Raw genomic sequence first — 16,801 nt, 5'->3', positions numbered from 1 at the left:
GATCTATATAATATTCCATACTTTGCGATTCTGTTGGTTTTTTTTTTTGTGTCAGACAGGTTTATCTACTGTTTACACTGGTGCTAGAAGAATACAGGGGTGTAAGACATGTCACCTGTTTAAATGAAATAATTCCTGTGCGCCTTTTATGAATGAATTGAATTCTTAGAATGACATCATTTTGTGGTTATGAATGAAGTTATTTAAAGTTCTAAGAAAATCTTACTGTCCCTGGGGTTTGTATTTGTGTAAACTTTAAATATTTTATGTTCTGAATTTTGTACAATTCCTGCATAGCCTTTTCTTCTGTCAAGTAATTAGGAAAGTTGAACACACTGCTTGTTTGATATGTTGCTTTTCATTTTGCTTATCTTTTATATTTGACTCAATTGTATTAAATATAATCTCATATAATTGCAAATCAGGGAATCATGATATTTTATATTTTATGCTTTCAATCCAACATTCCAAGATCTCCTTAACTATTTTAAACAAGATTTAATCACATAAGGTATAGTGTCAAAGTGTCCACAGTGTCTCTATACTGTATTTTTCCACTGGAATTTTTTACTACAACTGTTGTCAGTTTTTCTTGTCAATTTAATCTGTTAGAAAATAAACATTTGTACACTATTTTGTCAAACATTTAACATATCTGTAGATTCAAATATATATACGAAATAAACAAGTCATTCCTTACTTAGTTAGATCATTACATAACTCATAGATCATTGAACCTTCTCAGATGACAGTTTTAATTTTTGGGGGAAAAAAAAGAAATTAAACTAAATAGGCTTTGTTTAACATTTAAATTAATCAAATAGCCTGAATTAACTTGTTTTCATTGGAAATTAGTTGCTGTAAAATAGCCTTCACTAGATAGTGATTCAAATTTTTAATGGTTATCATTCACAAAATATTACACAGAGATTTAAATACCAACTTGTGCATTTTTATTTATATAAAGGGAAATACTGTAAGTGGATTTGTATTTGTATAAAAGGAAATACTATAACAAAAAAAAAGTGTTCATTTCTTTGAAACAGTACACAAAGTATTGATATAATCAGCTTATCCCATATCATTATATCTTTGAAAGTTCAATCACATATTATAATGCTCAACTCCATATGATATTTTTCAGTATTGTATATGATTTTGTTCATGCTTTTACTATGATCAGGGACCAGTTAGGTGTTCCAAAGCTTAAACAAATTTGCAGCACTTTACAGTTATAGCAAGTGTACAATCAACTTGTATAAAGTTGTTCAACAAAAGTACAACAGTATCTTCAAAATAATAAGCCCCTAGAGCCCACTGGAACCAAGAGTGGTCAGCCTTTGCATCCATGCTGACTGACCCGGCTTTATACTGTTACTTACTTTAAATTTCATCTAGATACCTCAAATATTGATTATTTAACAAATTCATCATCTTGGGGTTATGAGTGACATGTTTTTACAACATATAACATTAGCTAAGATTGATAACTACAGTTTCTGGATTAGGTTGTCTTTACACTAGATTTTTGAAAATTATGCATTTTCCTTATTTATAATCTCATAGCATTTGATATTATGTTCTATTACTCCAGATTTTTTTTATATATTCATATTTTTACCGATTATAAAGACAAGTGCTATCCAAGTTTACATCATCTGATGCATTGTTATTGTTAACACTGAGAGAACTATATTAGTGTGACAATGAAAATTAATATACATGTAGCTGATTTAAAACTGAATGTTTTATACAGTAACTTTTATAAATCGAACATAATTGAAATGAACTGTTCCGACATTATGGAATGTTATTGTTATGTACAATTGTAACTAATTATATTGTTACAAATAAACAAGATTGATAATCATTTGTTACTTGGTTTGTATTCGTCACCAACTTTACATGCCCTCGCCATTGTGGGTTCAAATCCTGTCACATAATTATTATGTTGGATTCTTCACCAGTGTAGATGTGAATACAGACATATATTGGATTATTTTATATGAAGTAATTCCCCTAGTATACACATGGTTAAACTCAGCATCCTTCATGTGCTTGAAGTAATGCAAAAAGGTGCCTGTAGTTACTTCCTCCAAGTTCAAGCCAGAAAGTTTCATCTTCCGTTAGTTATAGTGACAGTCATCAGACCTTATAAAGTGTACGATTTATATAACCAAACCAATTTAAAAATGTATTCAGATTGCTGTAATCAAATCAAATTCATGGAACTTACATCAGCAATGTTGTCTTAGATTTAAATTATCACAATAAACACATGTTAATAAGAAGAGGATCAATCTTGGTGAATGATTCTGATAGCTGCTGCATGATTACAAATCTTTGATCCTAGAAAATTACAAAGTTTAAAATTCAAAGTAGGATTAGCCTGTTATCAGTGTATGTATGAATTGTGTAGATTATAATGCAAATAAAATCCAATTATAAAGTAATTATGCTTCTAATAAATGCCATGCAAACAATTTTTGTCTGACACAATCCAATGCTGTCACTATCGAGACAAAGAACCAAATCACTAAGCAAGAAGTCATGAGTACTACAAGTACAACACAAGGCTACCCCCCCCCCCCCCTGACTATAAATCAGATTGACGAGTGTTTTGAGGTTCTTTCTCTTTTGTATCATAGTCAAACATAAAAACACGTCCCCTGATACCACAATATGAAACCCAACAAAAAAAATAACCAATGAACGAGCATCTGAATATGATATTTCCATTGCTATCCCTTTCTCTGTCGTCAAAATATGTAAACCCCGGACAAAATGAACCAATCAATGGGCATCCTCTGGAGTGCGGGTAACTAATACCTGCACTCCAGTTAACGCACTGTGCATGTATATGTATATGATTTAACTCTGTAACATTTTCAACAGAAAGGTCCACAAACTATGATACAACTTACAAGTTCAAATCCCAATATGGGAATGCATCAGTCCATTTTCAATTTTTTTGTTAAAGTTTGTTCGAAAATCTTTTTTAGTTGTTTATATAAGGCTATGTAAACCAAGTCATCCTAAGGGGCCGAATGTTTATACAACTCTAGTCATTTCTATGTATTGTTTAAAGAAACTTACAACATGGGCCTGGATAATGTAGGAATAATCAAAGAATTTTCTTTCAAAAATATAAATATCATTTTTGTATATTGACCAAAGAATTTTCTATGTTCACAAAGGGCAATATATCAATAAAATTTATGCCAAAAGTTATGATCCTAAAATTATGATACAAAAAAATTGTTTTAAGCTATAAAGATAACTCAGTAAAGTAGGATGTTGCTAATTTAAATTTTCCTCCTTTGCTATAGTAAAAAAAACTCCTTTTAACAGAAAACTTTCAGTGGTTTTGAAGATTGATGTTGCATGCAAAACTTCAACCAAGGAATTTTCAAAGTTTACAAATGGCCATAATTCTGTCAAAATCCATGCCAGAGTTATAGACCTTGAATATTATGATGTAATATAAATGTGTAAAGTTCCATGCAAATATCTTCAGTGCTTACTAAGATATGATGTTGTTAAAGAAGTTGCACCAGTTACGCCAAAGCAGATGCTTTCACCAAGGTAAGTAGGATAGCAGTACTGTTTCTTTAAATGACCAAGCTAAAAGTTAAGGACTAATAATGGCATATCCCCTTGAAACTGATAATCTTGTGTGTTTGGAGTCATTCACAAAATACTTTTTTTCAAATAGACTGTATCAACTAGTTCTTCAGTATGCACAGTATGGTCTCATCTGGATGTATGATCCTGCAATATTTCATGGTATATCATATCTGGGCAACCGTAATAACCCATGATCAAAGGGTGGCAAACTGGTTAAGGTGTCTGCCTCTCAACTAAGGAAATGTGAAATCGAGCCAAAATGTGAGGCATAGTGGATCACAGACATGTTTCTTCATAGTCACAGGAAGTACACACACAAGTAATCCAAATAAACTGCCAGCCTTCTTTACAACTAGGCATAAATAAATAATGTTGAACTATTTACTGTTAACAGCAAATTTTCGTACTGGTAACTATCAACAAACTTCTTTGACAGTAGACTTAAGACTGTATTTTTGTTAAAATTTTGATATATATACCAGGGTTGTCCTGAAAGTTCACATATACTACTTCATTTTTTCCTTTAAAACAATACATATGTTATAAAAAATGTGCCCGCAAATATAACAGTATACATATCTTACAAACACATTTACAAAAAATTATGGTGCTGAAAGCAACGTTTGCATTATAACAGTCTTTACATACAACATAATTATATCAGCATCACGGAGCACCCTGACAACATCAACAGAATTAAATGAATGTTTTTGAATTTAGAAATATGTAGCAAATAAATACTTTTGCAAAATATTAAAACATATTATGACTTGATTGCTTATGATCGTTTTGTAGCCTTGTCTACGAACTTTGCGGACAGCCCTCATATTTCTTTATCTTATTCCTGATGGTGATAACATAAGATAACAAACATTTATTCTTTTTTTTTCTTTCTTTTTTTTAGTTTTTACAAAACAAACCGCACATTATAGCTATCATATATCTAAATATTCAAACATTGTATACTTCAAATCTAGTGTACTGATCAAGCACATCATGTCTATGTAAATTTTTCTTTCACATTGTTTAATGTCAAAGTCATCTAAATATAGATCTCAGCAATTTCAATAAATAAATAAGACTTGCTATGATTTCAACAATGTCATCAATTAAATAGTCATGAATGCCTGAATCGAAAAGATACATTCATCTTAGTTAGATGTTTAAATGTTTTCTATTAGTTTAGTTTCACTGTCCAGCTGCACTGGTCTTGGCATTAAAATGACTTGTCCTCTCCTCAAATCTTCTTGTATGAAACTTTACAGGGTCTGGAAACATTTTACTGTGATCCTCACCCTGCAACGACAAATTATAAAGTACATTTCTTTCGTTCACACATGAATTATAATCATGAATGTACAAAATCGATGATAATAACAAAATATCCTTTCGCTGTAAATATTTTTTATGGTATCAGTTATATTATACTACTAACAAATAACTTTGCTATATTGCTTTCTTTTGGTATCAGATATGATAAAACTAACAAATAACCTCGCTATATTGAAGTATTTTATTATGATATCAGAACATGTTTACTGCTTGGAATAAGTCAATAGAATATAACAACAACAATTGAAGAAATTGCAGTCCATGCAATTCAGTTTGCCTCCCTCTATTTCACACCTCCCCTCTATGTTTTAAGTGGCCAACTAAGTGCCATTCCAGCATGTCTATTTAGCTCAATATTGAGACATTGGGCTACATTTCCCAAACATTGTTAATCTTTTCACTCATACTTTAATTATGGCAAAATCCAATATAAATTTCAAATCTTTGCATAAAATACAAAGTAGAAACTAAATACTTACTGGATATTTAGGTAGTTTACCGCCATATACAATTACACCAGTGTGTTTCTCCCAGTTCTGTTTGTTACAAAATATAAAAGAATTAATATATTAGAAATATAACCAGCATTACAAGTTGTCAATTGTTCAAGCAAGATCTTTTACAAACACTTTGGTTGTAACTCATTTCTGCAAATTAATCTGGCCTGCAAATTATCAAAAGGGGATTTGTGATGTAGTGGTTAAAGTATCTGCCTGACTCAACCTAGGTAGTAAGGGTTTGAGCACTGGGAACATGACTGTTTCCTCATATGACACCAGTATTGGTTAGTGCCGGGAAGCTGACTCAAGAGTGGTTCCGATAAGCTGCAGGCTGTCTTCACAAAAAAAACTCAAGTCAAAAATTTAAGAGTCAATTTGCCATACTTTAACTTTCAAAGCTTTATAGTTCACCTCAGGATATGGAAAAGTAAATAAAATTACCCAAGGGTATTCCGCAAGACAATTTGAGACTTTCTGGCAATACATGTAATTTACATAGTATTTTTATAGGCCTACCGGTACTTAATATGCATTGTTCAGCGCAGAAGTTTGTTAAAGATAGTTTACTATGTTAAATCAACAACAAAGGCAATGCCATTTCTGTCCATGAGAGGTTTATCACATACATGTATAACATTTGTAGAAGTCTACAGGTGAGGATAATGCTCTTTTTTTAAATTCTTTGCTCAAGGTCTTGTCTTTTCAAAAGAGAAGATCTTACAGTTATTTATCTATTATGTCCGAGTATAAACTAACCCTAGGAAAAAGACATTTCAAACTACATGGGCATGACTTACATAATGTTAGTTTAGTTAATTTTAAAATATTTTTTAATCAAATTTTTGCTGTTAAGCATAATACTACGAGAACAAAAATATGACATGAAAGCATTTTTTTTTCTTTTAAGCATTAAATTCTTACCTTTGGGGTGTAGTAAATCAGATACAGCGCATAAAGAGACACCGCTCCTCCAGTTAGTACTTTAGGAACACATCTTCTTATAACATTTGCTGGCCAAGAACCCTACAAATATGTCAAACATTGATTGACTTAAGGGAATTGAAGAAATTACAAATTTTAAAGAGTTGTAATGTCATTGTTTGCTACCCTTTAGCATTCTTGCGGCAACTGAATCTACCCATGTGATGAGTGCAGACCAAGATTTAAATAGCAGACACATCCATTCCATCTAATAATAGACTGCATTCTTTGCTTCTCAGTCAGTATATATTTTGAAAGTTTCACTAAAAGGGATATAAGATTTTTTTTCCAGATTGAAAGATGGACAATTTAGCATGATGATTCTGTATTGGATTTCTTATTTGGCAAGACACTTGTATTGCAAAAATGACCCATGTATAGGGCAAATACAATTGTTCAAGGCCAAATAGAAATCACAATATGAAATCACCCAATAAATGAGAAATCATTCAATAAATACAAGTTGAGTAAATTAACAATATAACTTATTCATTTTAAAATTTAATCTATATTTTTAAAGAATATAAATAAACACAGAAATATCTGACAACAAATCAGTAAAACTGTTTTTCAAATATATGTCATGTGCTTTATAAACTGATCATTAACGGTTTACCGGTATACCGATATAATATTGCAATATGAAAAAATAAATTTTGTACCGCAGTATGATTTTTGAAAAACTGGTATTTTATAAAAATCATAATTTTCAATTATTGCCTTCTAATTTCCTACAAATTTCGCACAAAATCTTTTAATTGGGAAATTTTATTGGCGCCAACGTAAGATATCTGACAACTAGTACACTTAAAAGTCAATAAGCGGCCGCATAATTTACATAAGCCGCCCAGATGTGAAAGGTCAGGCGTGACTAGTTTTGTTTATCTAATTGTGTGACACTTTACTTTCTATTTAGTCCTTACATTTTTATTAAGTTTCTACTAAGAATATATAAAAATACTTCGGCAAAATGGCAATATATTGCAATACGTTTTTTGTCGTATTGTTACACCCCTATTGATCATGAGCTATTTTGGAAATAATGCTATTGTCCTCTAATAGTGACCTTTTTGAGCTTTCAAAAGCCATGTTTTAAGAAATTGTGGACAACAAGTGAACAACAATTGACAGACAGGATGCCATCACAAAAGCTCACCACTTAAAATGGCTACAGATCTATCTCTAAGTCAGTATTATTACCATTGTCAGTATAATGATGTTTTACACTTTAAATTGAATTTCTTCAGTCTAAAAACAGTCATTTCAACTTTATAATATAAATATATATATTTTTTGGACTGTGTTTTACTTTGCACCAACAAAGAACAGGTCATATGCAGATATCCAGCTTTAGCTTTGGTGGAGGAAAACCTCAGGTGGCCCTCTGTGTGTTATCTCAGACACAAACAGGGCTCCTGAGTTGAATCACCAATGTTCCGTATTGGGTAGCTGGATAGCTTTCTCACATTAAAGAATCCAAAAACACTTGCACAGCTCAAACCTACAGCAGTGAGAGGCAAATGGTTTGATGTCAATGACCTTAACCACTTTGCACTAAAACAGACTTAAAACTGGATTTTGCCATTCATGAAATGTGCATCAAACTTTGCCAAAGATTTTACTTGGTCTTCAAAAATTTAGCACATTCAAGGTTAATATTCTGATTATCATTTTTATTTATATTTTGTTTGTTAGTTTGATTGGGTTTTACATCACACAGACACAGTATAGGTCATTTGGCAACATTCCAGCTTTACTGGTGGAGGAAGACCTCAGGTGCCCTTCCGTGAATTATTTCAGGCACGAAAGGGCACCTGAGTAGAACCACCGACATTCCGTAAGCTAGCTGGATAGCTTCCTCACATGAAAGAATCCAAAGTCCCTGTCGGGATTCGAACCAACAGCGGTGAGGCGCAAATGGTTTGAAGTCAACAAACTTAACTACTCGGCCACGGACGCCCCTGTTTTGTTTATATAAGTCCTTAAAACATAGACCTGGATTTGTTATTGCAAATTGTTTATCATTTTATATTGAGAGCTTTCAAAGCCCAGAATCATCCTACAGGTATCCTATAGGTATGTTACATTAATTTTGGAGCCACTTAGCGAAAACAAACATGACTAATACAAAGAGGAATCACCTTATGCACTACATCGATAATTTGTAGTCCCATGCCAATATCTTATGGGCCGAGTACACCCGTACCGAAATAAGTTATGTGTAGTGTAGGGATAAGATGCCGTGGTGGCCGAGCTAATTTAAGGGTCAAGTTGATCAGAATTACCTGGCCCCACTGTCTGTGCAAGTGACCCAAACACCACCTAAACGATACCTGGATACTTACTATTACTTTAGCCATCATCACTTCCGCTGTATCCCATGGCATTCTTAATATACGTCTCGCAGCGAACATAGGTTGTGAAGCTGGAACAGATCTCGGTTCGTTGGGCGATAAATTTTGGTCTAAGAGCCACTGTTTCCTTAGAAAACGATCCTCTGCTGTCATCGGTTTATGGAGTCTTTGCCTTTCCCATGGCATTGGTTCAATACAAAATGCTGGATACCTACTACCTCTGTTAGCTAAAACTTTTTGAACCCGCTGTTGGTACTCCCATACCTTCTCATTTGGCAAAGGTGTTTCGATTTGAGGAATCGGTGGTACTGGCACTCTTACAGTTGACACCTTTGCAGGAGCCTTTGAGTCAGCCATTTTGGCGACCTTGGTGAAAATCAACCTAACGAAAATAAATTTACAAAAAGAAAATATAACGATTCGTCCCATTAATTATTCGACCTTAAACAACTCTCCACACTTTACTGAAACGTTATTCGCCCCTCATAATAACATTAATATTAAACATAATTATACATTCATGTACGTTAAAGATGTTTAGTTTTAACAAAATATTTTGTATACAGTATATTTGGTATGTTATTCAGGACGGTGGCTAACTTAGTCAATTTATTAACTTTAGTAGAGATGAGACTACATTCTTTCTATTTTTCTTCCATAAATGTCAAACCCCTCCCTGGGACGTAGACATGACAAGGGAATTCAGGAACCAGTCCCTAGCTCTTACTGAACAGACCCTTTGGTTCTTTTACATGCCAAGTGTATAGGATTACCTGGATTTACCAGTACACCTCTAGTTAGGTGGGAAACACTGAAAGTGTCTCTGAAAAATTACAAGGCTGTTACCCAGGATCAAACCCGTGACACTGTGACCTCAGGAGTGACAGTCAGTGGTCTAACCAACTGAGCTATAATTTGCGCCACCTTAATTGATCAAAATTTGTATCAATAATGTTATAGTATCAAAATTGTGACTAAAATATGTTCACTGAAATTTGTTCTGGTGACCCTATAAATGTTAAGCCCCAATGTGCAAGAATTAGTCTAATTTATATAAAATTTAAAGAAAAAAATCATAATTAAATTCCAACTTATTTAAGTCAACTCATATTTCCTGCGCTGCTTTTAATTTTGTTCATCAAACCAAATTAATTTCAGCTTATTATCACTATTACTATGAATTTTCGTCAAAATCTGTGCTGTGAAGAAAAGATGTCATTTTTACTATTTCTTTATTCAAGTAGCAATCTTATTAAACAGACCGGCAAAATTTTAGCTTCGTATGTACAAATTATACCATCATCATAATCCTGTAGTTTGTTCAAAATCTGCCCGCAGCAGAGATTCCACTTTCATGTTTTTTTTTATACTTTTAGCACTGGCAGCCATTTTTAGTTGACCAGAACAATTGTAAATACTTTTGTATTTAGAACTGCTGAAGGATCACTCTTACCTTATTGTATTATGAATCTGACCATCTGGTCTAAAACAATTACCATCTTTAACTCTTGACTGCCACCTTGTTCAGCAGACAAAAAGCACTTGCAGCTATATATTTTTGTTATATACCACAGAAATTCTTCATAATATAAAATTTCATTGAAATCAGTACCTTCATAATTTTCCCCAGTTTCTTGTTTAGTGGACTGGAACAAGAACATTTCAATTTTTGGTATAGTACCTTCAAAGGATCACAACAAATATTTTCTGATTTATCACTACAAATCTGAGACATCAAGGGACAAGCAATTTGAGATTACTGCCTGTGGCATCCTTGCATCCAATAAGCTGCACAAACCACCAATATGTCTTGTTGATCATTGTGGAAGGGCATTTATTGCCCAATTTAATGGTGTAAATAATAAAATCATCAACCCACTGGTGTAAGATTTTATTGTTTCTTTTTTATTAGAATGGTATTAAGTTGACTCTTTAACACAATGCTTTAAAAAAATTGTCCATGTAATTTTTGATGATGATATTACAACATTTTTATATGATTTAAACACTAAGCAAATTGATCCTTTGTAAAGAGGACAGCAACACAAGATTGCTTATTTAGCTGGAAGTTGCTTGTCCCATTATATTCTGTGCCAGACCAAATCTACCAAGCAGTTACAATTTCCTTTAAATATATATTCATGTGACTCTCTTTGCCTATTTATGCAACATGACAAAGCACCATTTCTCACCACAGTTGGTAGTGGTAAAGGAGATGAATGATGTCATATAAAATAAAACAAGAGCTGTTAGGACACAGTGCTCAACTATTCTCAGTGCAACAAAACCTGGATAATGTAAAATTTTCTAAGTTTGATAGGGCAATCCATGTCAGAGTTAAGGGCTATAGACAGTGACCTACTTTTATGCTCTCAAATGTGAGAAGTTTCAACATATATCCTTCAGTGGATTTGGAGACACCAGCTTGCATGCAAAAACTTAACTAAAGTCTGACCGCAGGGTACGTACAATAGTTCTCCCTATTCTTCCAAAAGGCGTTTACTTATGCAGACAGGACATAACTTTTGAAACTTTACCATTTGTTAAAAAGGTTTAATTAAAACTTTATACAGCTCTATGCTGTTTGTTGCTATTTTTTTTGTATTTTGCTGTTGAAATCCCTTAACTTAGAATGAACAGTTCAAGTTAAAAGCAGGGAAAATCCATTTAACAAATTCAGCAGGAAAAGGGTTAAAATTTGTCAACACAAACAGTAGTTTCTTCAGCAGGTGGGTTATCAAGGAGCAAGGCAGTCACTTGAGTAAATAAACATAACAAATACAATGTTTTTGTACGGCAAATACTTTATATATCTTTACAAAATGTACATAAACAGAAATAAGTTTTCACCGCAACAAAGTTTAACAATTCTACATGTAAATAGATATCCCGAAGTAAAACATGAAATAGGTGAAACACATGATATTGGACAGAAAACAACACTAGGGAGTGGGTCATCTATGAGCTGTGATATCATAGTTATATATGTGACAAATAGCTGTAAAAAGTAATGATAATTGACTCAAATGTAATTACAAACAAGCCAATGGGCAATATTACTTAAAAAATAAACTCTTTTTTTTCCAAGTAAAATTAAGTGCAAGTAACATTTTACCAAATGACCATTTCCAAGAAAACAACAAGAGCACTGCATGCAATGCCAACACTCGTCTGCTAAGGGCAACAACTGAAGAATATTATGTTGTCTAGCTGTTATGCACATCACTTCTCAATAAAATGAATGACATTGCGATTATGTATATTTAAAATGTTGGTATTTATACAAAAGATTATATATCAGGTGCAAAGGGCAAATAACTCATGAAATACAGATCACTGAGTTATGTCTCTTGTCCTACAGATGATCCTTATCCTGACTTTGATAATTTTCAACATTTTCTATCAGTAACAATTTCAAAAATTTACATTAAAATGACCCAAAAATACTGCTTTCAGGATAATGCCCCCTGTCTTAAAACTTGCCTTGTCACAATAATCAAGTATTCTAAGTTTAGTGTTGATGCTTTTAATAGTTATAGTCTTCAAATAATTCTACTTAATAAGCGATTTTGATAAAAAAAAATGTGAGTGAAATAGAAGAAAAACTCCAAAATATGACCTTCATAATACTGCTGCATGTGTTTAAACAGTGCCAAGTATTCCAAGTTATGTCTTGTTACATTCAAAAGTGTTTGGGTAATAAGCTACATCAAAATTTCTTGCACAACAACCGCAACCCAGCAATCATCAAAGCTTGACTTTTTCTGTGAAAAAGACATGCTAAAAATAAAATCTTAAGAAGTTAATGCCCAGAAGATTAAGAACAAAAAATATTGAATGATGTGATCAGCATATAGATACTGCAAAAATATATGTTTTTATAACACAGTGCTCCAAAATTCAGAAATTCTACTTTAAACTTCTAATATTGACATATTAAAGGTTTTTACTGATTAAAAATTCCTATTTTTTAAGTTAACTTTACATTTTGATCCTAGTGACATTCTGTGGATAATGACGGAAAAGAAAGAATATAAATTTACGCAAAACCTTAGTAACTTTAAGCTTTTACTTTTTTTAGAAGTTCATTATAATAAACAACAATCAACTAATAAACATCCTTTAAAAATGTTTAGCTTGCACAATTTACTAATTGTTAAATCTATCAAATCTCTTTATTTCAAATGAAGTCATTTAACAGGATTCAAATAACGATTTGATGAAGTTATAACATTAAACAGGATCATAGTAAAAGGATACCATGTTTATAAAATGGATGTCTATCAAAGTCCTGCTTTTTTTTTAGAAGAAAAAGAAGATAAATAATTGTTTCTGACGTTGAAAATAATTAACAAAACTCAAACTATAATTCAGCCGTAATTGATGAATTCATTATCCCAAAGCTGAAAATTGAGAGAGAGAGAAAAAAAATCATTTAAGAATGATGATAGTCATCTGCATCAATTCACACTGTTTGGGCAATCAATCCTAATTTACTATGACTTAATTTCAGCTTCTTTTGCAAAAACTACCAAGGCTTTGACAAAATAATTGTGACCAGCTGGAGAGAATAATAATAACAACTACATTGTCATAAACTGTTCACATACAAGACCGAACATGATGCAAATATTTCATTTCATAAATATTTTATTAACAAATACTATTTTATTTAGGATGATTTATATTTTTTACCAACAACAAGAAGTTATTCAAGTGAGCCAATATCACTCTAAGGTTGAGGAAGTATCTCTCAATAGAGTAACCATAAAGTTAAAGATTGGGGCATTTTTTTTTTACCTTCGCCCTTTATTATTCGAAGTCCACTATACAATGCTGCAGGTACATACCAAATATGATTGGGCATTTTATATTAAGATTACCTCTTCTTTCAAAAATTCAATCAAGAGGCACAAAAGCTCAACCTTTCGCAATTTCTATTCAAGTGAGTTACAAGTACATTTACTTTAAGATTAAAACTAGAATACCGAGCTTACTGTTATTGCCGTCAGTAATTTCCATTCCTGTATTGTAAATACCATACCAAAAATCTTTGTTAATGTGAAACTTAAAGCCTAAGCTAATCAACTGATCAAAACTTCCTGATAGGCCCTGGAAGCTTAAACAAAGACCCACCAGTTGTTTATTTATTTATTTTTTTTGGTGATCTCCATATCAAAATGTTAACAAGCAAATTCGTTGAATTTATATTCCCCGCCGAGTACTGGTTATTATTAACACAACAACTGAAGACATAAGGCTTTATTTATATATTAATCATGGCATAAACAGTAATATTCTTTGAACTTGATAAATATTCAGGGCAATAACAGAGCCATAACTTTGTGTTAAATAGTAAAATCAGGAAATGCCAATGAGATGTATGCATACTACATAACTAATCAAGGGCCATAAATCTGAGTTATAAGTATCTGACTGGAACAAGGCGACTATATGCACATCTCCTCTTAGTATCCCATAAAGTTTCATTGAATTCCAGCCAGTAGTAGCAGAGAAGTAGCGAGAAAACAAATATTTTTCTATATGGATACTGCATAACTAATCAAGGGCCATAACTCTGAGTTAAAGTGTCTGACCGGAACAAGCCGACGATATGCGCATCTCCTCTTGGTATTGAAGGTTCCCATAAAGTTTGGTGAATTCCAGCCAGTAGTTGCAGAGAAGTAGTGCGGAAACGATTTTTACTCTATATGCATACTACATAACCAATCAAGGGCCATAACTCTGAGTTAAAGGGTCTGACCCGAACAAGCCGACGATATGCGCATCTCCTCTTGATATTGATGATTCCCATAAAGTTTCGTTGAATTCCAGCCAGTAGTTGCAGAGAACTACTCCGGAAACGATTTTTACTCCATATGCATATTGCATAACTAATCAAGGGCCATAACTCTGAGTTAAAGTGTCTGACCCGAACAAGCCGACAATATGCGCATCTCCTCTTGGTATTGAAGGTTCCCATAAAGTTTCGTTGAATTCCAACCAGTAGTTGCAGAGAAGTAGCGCGGAAACGATTTTTACTCCATATGCATACTGCATAACTAATCAAGGGCCATAACTCTGAGTTAAAGTGTCTGACCAGAACAAGCCGACGATATGCGCATCTACTCTTGGTATTGATGATTCCCATAAAGTTTCGTTGAATTCCAGCCAGTAGTTGCAGAGAACTACTCCAGAAACGATTTTTACTCCATATGCATACTACATAACTAATCAAGGGCCATAACTCTGAGTTAAAGGGTCTGACCCGAACAAGCCGACGATATGCGCATCTCCTCTTGATATTGATGATTCCCATAAAGTTTCGTTGAATTCCAGCTAGTAGTTGCAGAGAACTACTCCGGAAACGAAATTCGGACGGACGGATGGACGGACGGACAACGCCAAAACTATATCCCCCTCCCGATTTCATCGGCGGGGGATAACAATCAGCAGATAACAGTAGTCTCACAGATCCGCACTGAAGAACAGTGCATGGCAGTTACTAAACTTAGGTATGTTATATTCAGTTAATGCTTAGATGTTTAAAAAGAAAAAGATATATATTTTAACAAAGAATAGATTATTTCAACACAATTCATAATCATATCATATCAAATAGATAAACAAGAAACAATACTACTGTTTTAAAAGATGTTACAATTCTGGTTAACTTACAGAATAAAAAACATAGAAATATATGATATTAAAATTTCACATGACTTTATGTACATAGTATTATGCTTATTAAAGTCTGGATCCACATACACAACAAAGAAGAAGGGCAATAACTTCTTCTGTTGCTGACCCTCACTCGGTGTAATGGGATACTTAAATTCACAGTATATTGAGCTCAAACATGGGACTATATCTATCAACCAAGATTTTTTCCAGCAAATAATTTTGTTAATAATAATAGATGAAGGTCAATTGTTGACTGAAAACAAGTAGACTGAAATATATTATTGTAAAACCTGTATGGTGTTGATGTATGTTACTTAAACTGTCAATAACAAAAAATAATCAAATCATAACTAACTGAACATTCTACATAAACTGTTTTTGGCAATTTGTCGTAGTTAAAGAGGTCAATGTTAAAATTCACTAAAGTTTAGCACTTGCTGTAATATGCTGTTAACTACATCATCTCTTGAAAAAGACATCCATAGTCATCATTGTCAGAATTAAAATGCAAAATATTCATATATTACCGATATGTATCTTTTCAGCACTTCAGTTGTTGTTGTTTTTTTTAAAGATAACAATAAAAATTATGAAACTGTTAAATACGTTAACAAAACACCCATTGTCACTTCATAAAAAAACAATTATAACAATCAACTGAAACATTCATGGTGTCATCAACTTTAATTTATACCAACTTCTATATATAATTTAACCAGTCACATACAATTTTTGGACATGTGAAAACTATTTACTTAATTTGTATTAAAAATTGAAATGCTAATATAAATTTGTTGTATATTAGATAATCAAGACCAAAATTTACAATTATTGAAAAGATGAAAGTTGAAGAGGTGCTACAGGATTACAGAAGAAGAAATAATAGAAAATTTAATGCTTAAATTTCAACATTGCATTATAATACAGCATTGATATAGAAACAAGATATGTTTGTAAAACATGTATGCCCCCTATCAGCAGCCAATTAGTCATGTGATAAGGTTATTATGACTTCTGACCCAGTGATCAAACAATTAATAAGGGTTATCAAGTATCTACTGGTCATGACCTTAACCTTTGACCCCTTGACCCAAAACTCAATAGGGGTCATCTGCTGGTCACGACCAATCATCATACAAAGTTTGAAGTTCCTAGGCCTAAGCGTTTTTAGTAAATTGATCGGAAACCGTTTTAACATACAAGGTCAATGTGACCTTGACCTTTGACCCCTTGACCCCAAAATCAATAGGCCATCTGCTGGTCATGACCAATCACCATACCATGTTTGAAGTTCCTAGGCCAAAGGGTTCTTAAGTTATTGAT

The 16,801-nt window shown here is 32.7% G+C and overlaps 1 protein-coding gene across 1 annotated transcript; it reads right to left on the bottom strand.

Moving 5' to 3' along the window:
- Positions 1-4,509: 4,509 nt before the first annotated feature.
- Positions 4,510-9,185, bottom strand: LOC132747696 (uncharacterized). Its single transcript, XM_060737188.1, has 4 exons — positions 8,786-9,185; positions 6,381-6,482; positions 5,439-5,495; positions 4,510-4,923 (listed from the first exon to the last, which is right to left on the bottom strand). Exons 1-4 carry the CDS (start codon positions 9,149-9,151, stop codon positions 4,816-4,818), a joined length of 633 nt encoding a protein of 210 aa, XP_060593171.1. The 5' UTR covers positions 9,152-9,185; the 3' UTR covers positions 4,510-4,815.
- Between the last annotated feature and the right edge of the window lie 7,616 nt (positions 9,186-16,801).

Source organism: Ruditapes philippinarum, unplaced genomic scaffold (assembly GCF_026571515.1).
Source record: "Ruditapes philippinarum isolate M1 unplaced genomic scaffold, ASM2657151v2 ctg245_1_1_1_1, whole genome shotgun sequence".
Lineage (NCBI taxonomy): Eukaryota > Metazoa > Mollusca > Bivalvia > Venerida > Veneridae > Ruditapes > Ruditapes philippinarum.
The sequence above is the reverse complement of the archived record's forward strand: the minus strand, read 5'-3'. Positions and strand labels throughout refer to the sequence as shown.

Excerpts from the sequence above, each read along its gene's own strand:
- LOC132747696 (XM_060737188.1), bottom strand. The coding sequence starts at position 9,151 with ATGGCTGACTCAAAGGCTCCTGCAAAGGTGTCAACTGTAAGAGTGCCA. Across the intron at positions 6,483-8,785 it reads TGATGATGGCTAAAGTAATA|GGTTCTTGGCCAGCAAATGT; the intron begins GTAAGTATCCAG and ends ACATATTTGTAG. Across the intron at positions 5,496-6,380 it reads TGATTTACTACACCCCAAAG|AACTGGGAGAAACACACTGG; the intron begins GTAAGAATTTAA and ends TGTAACAAACAG.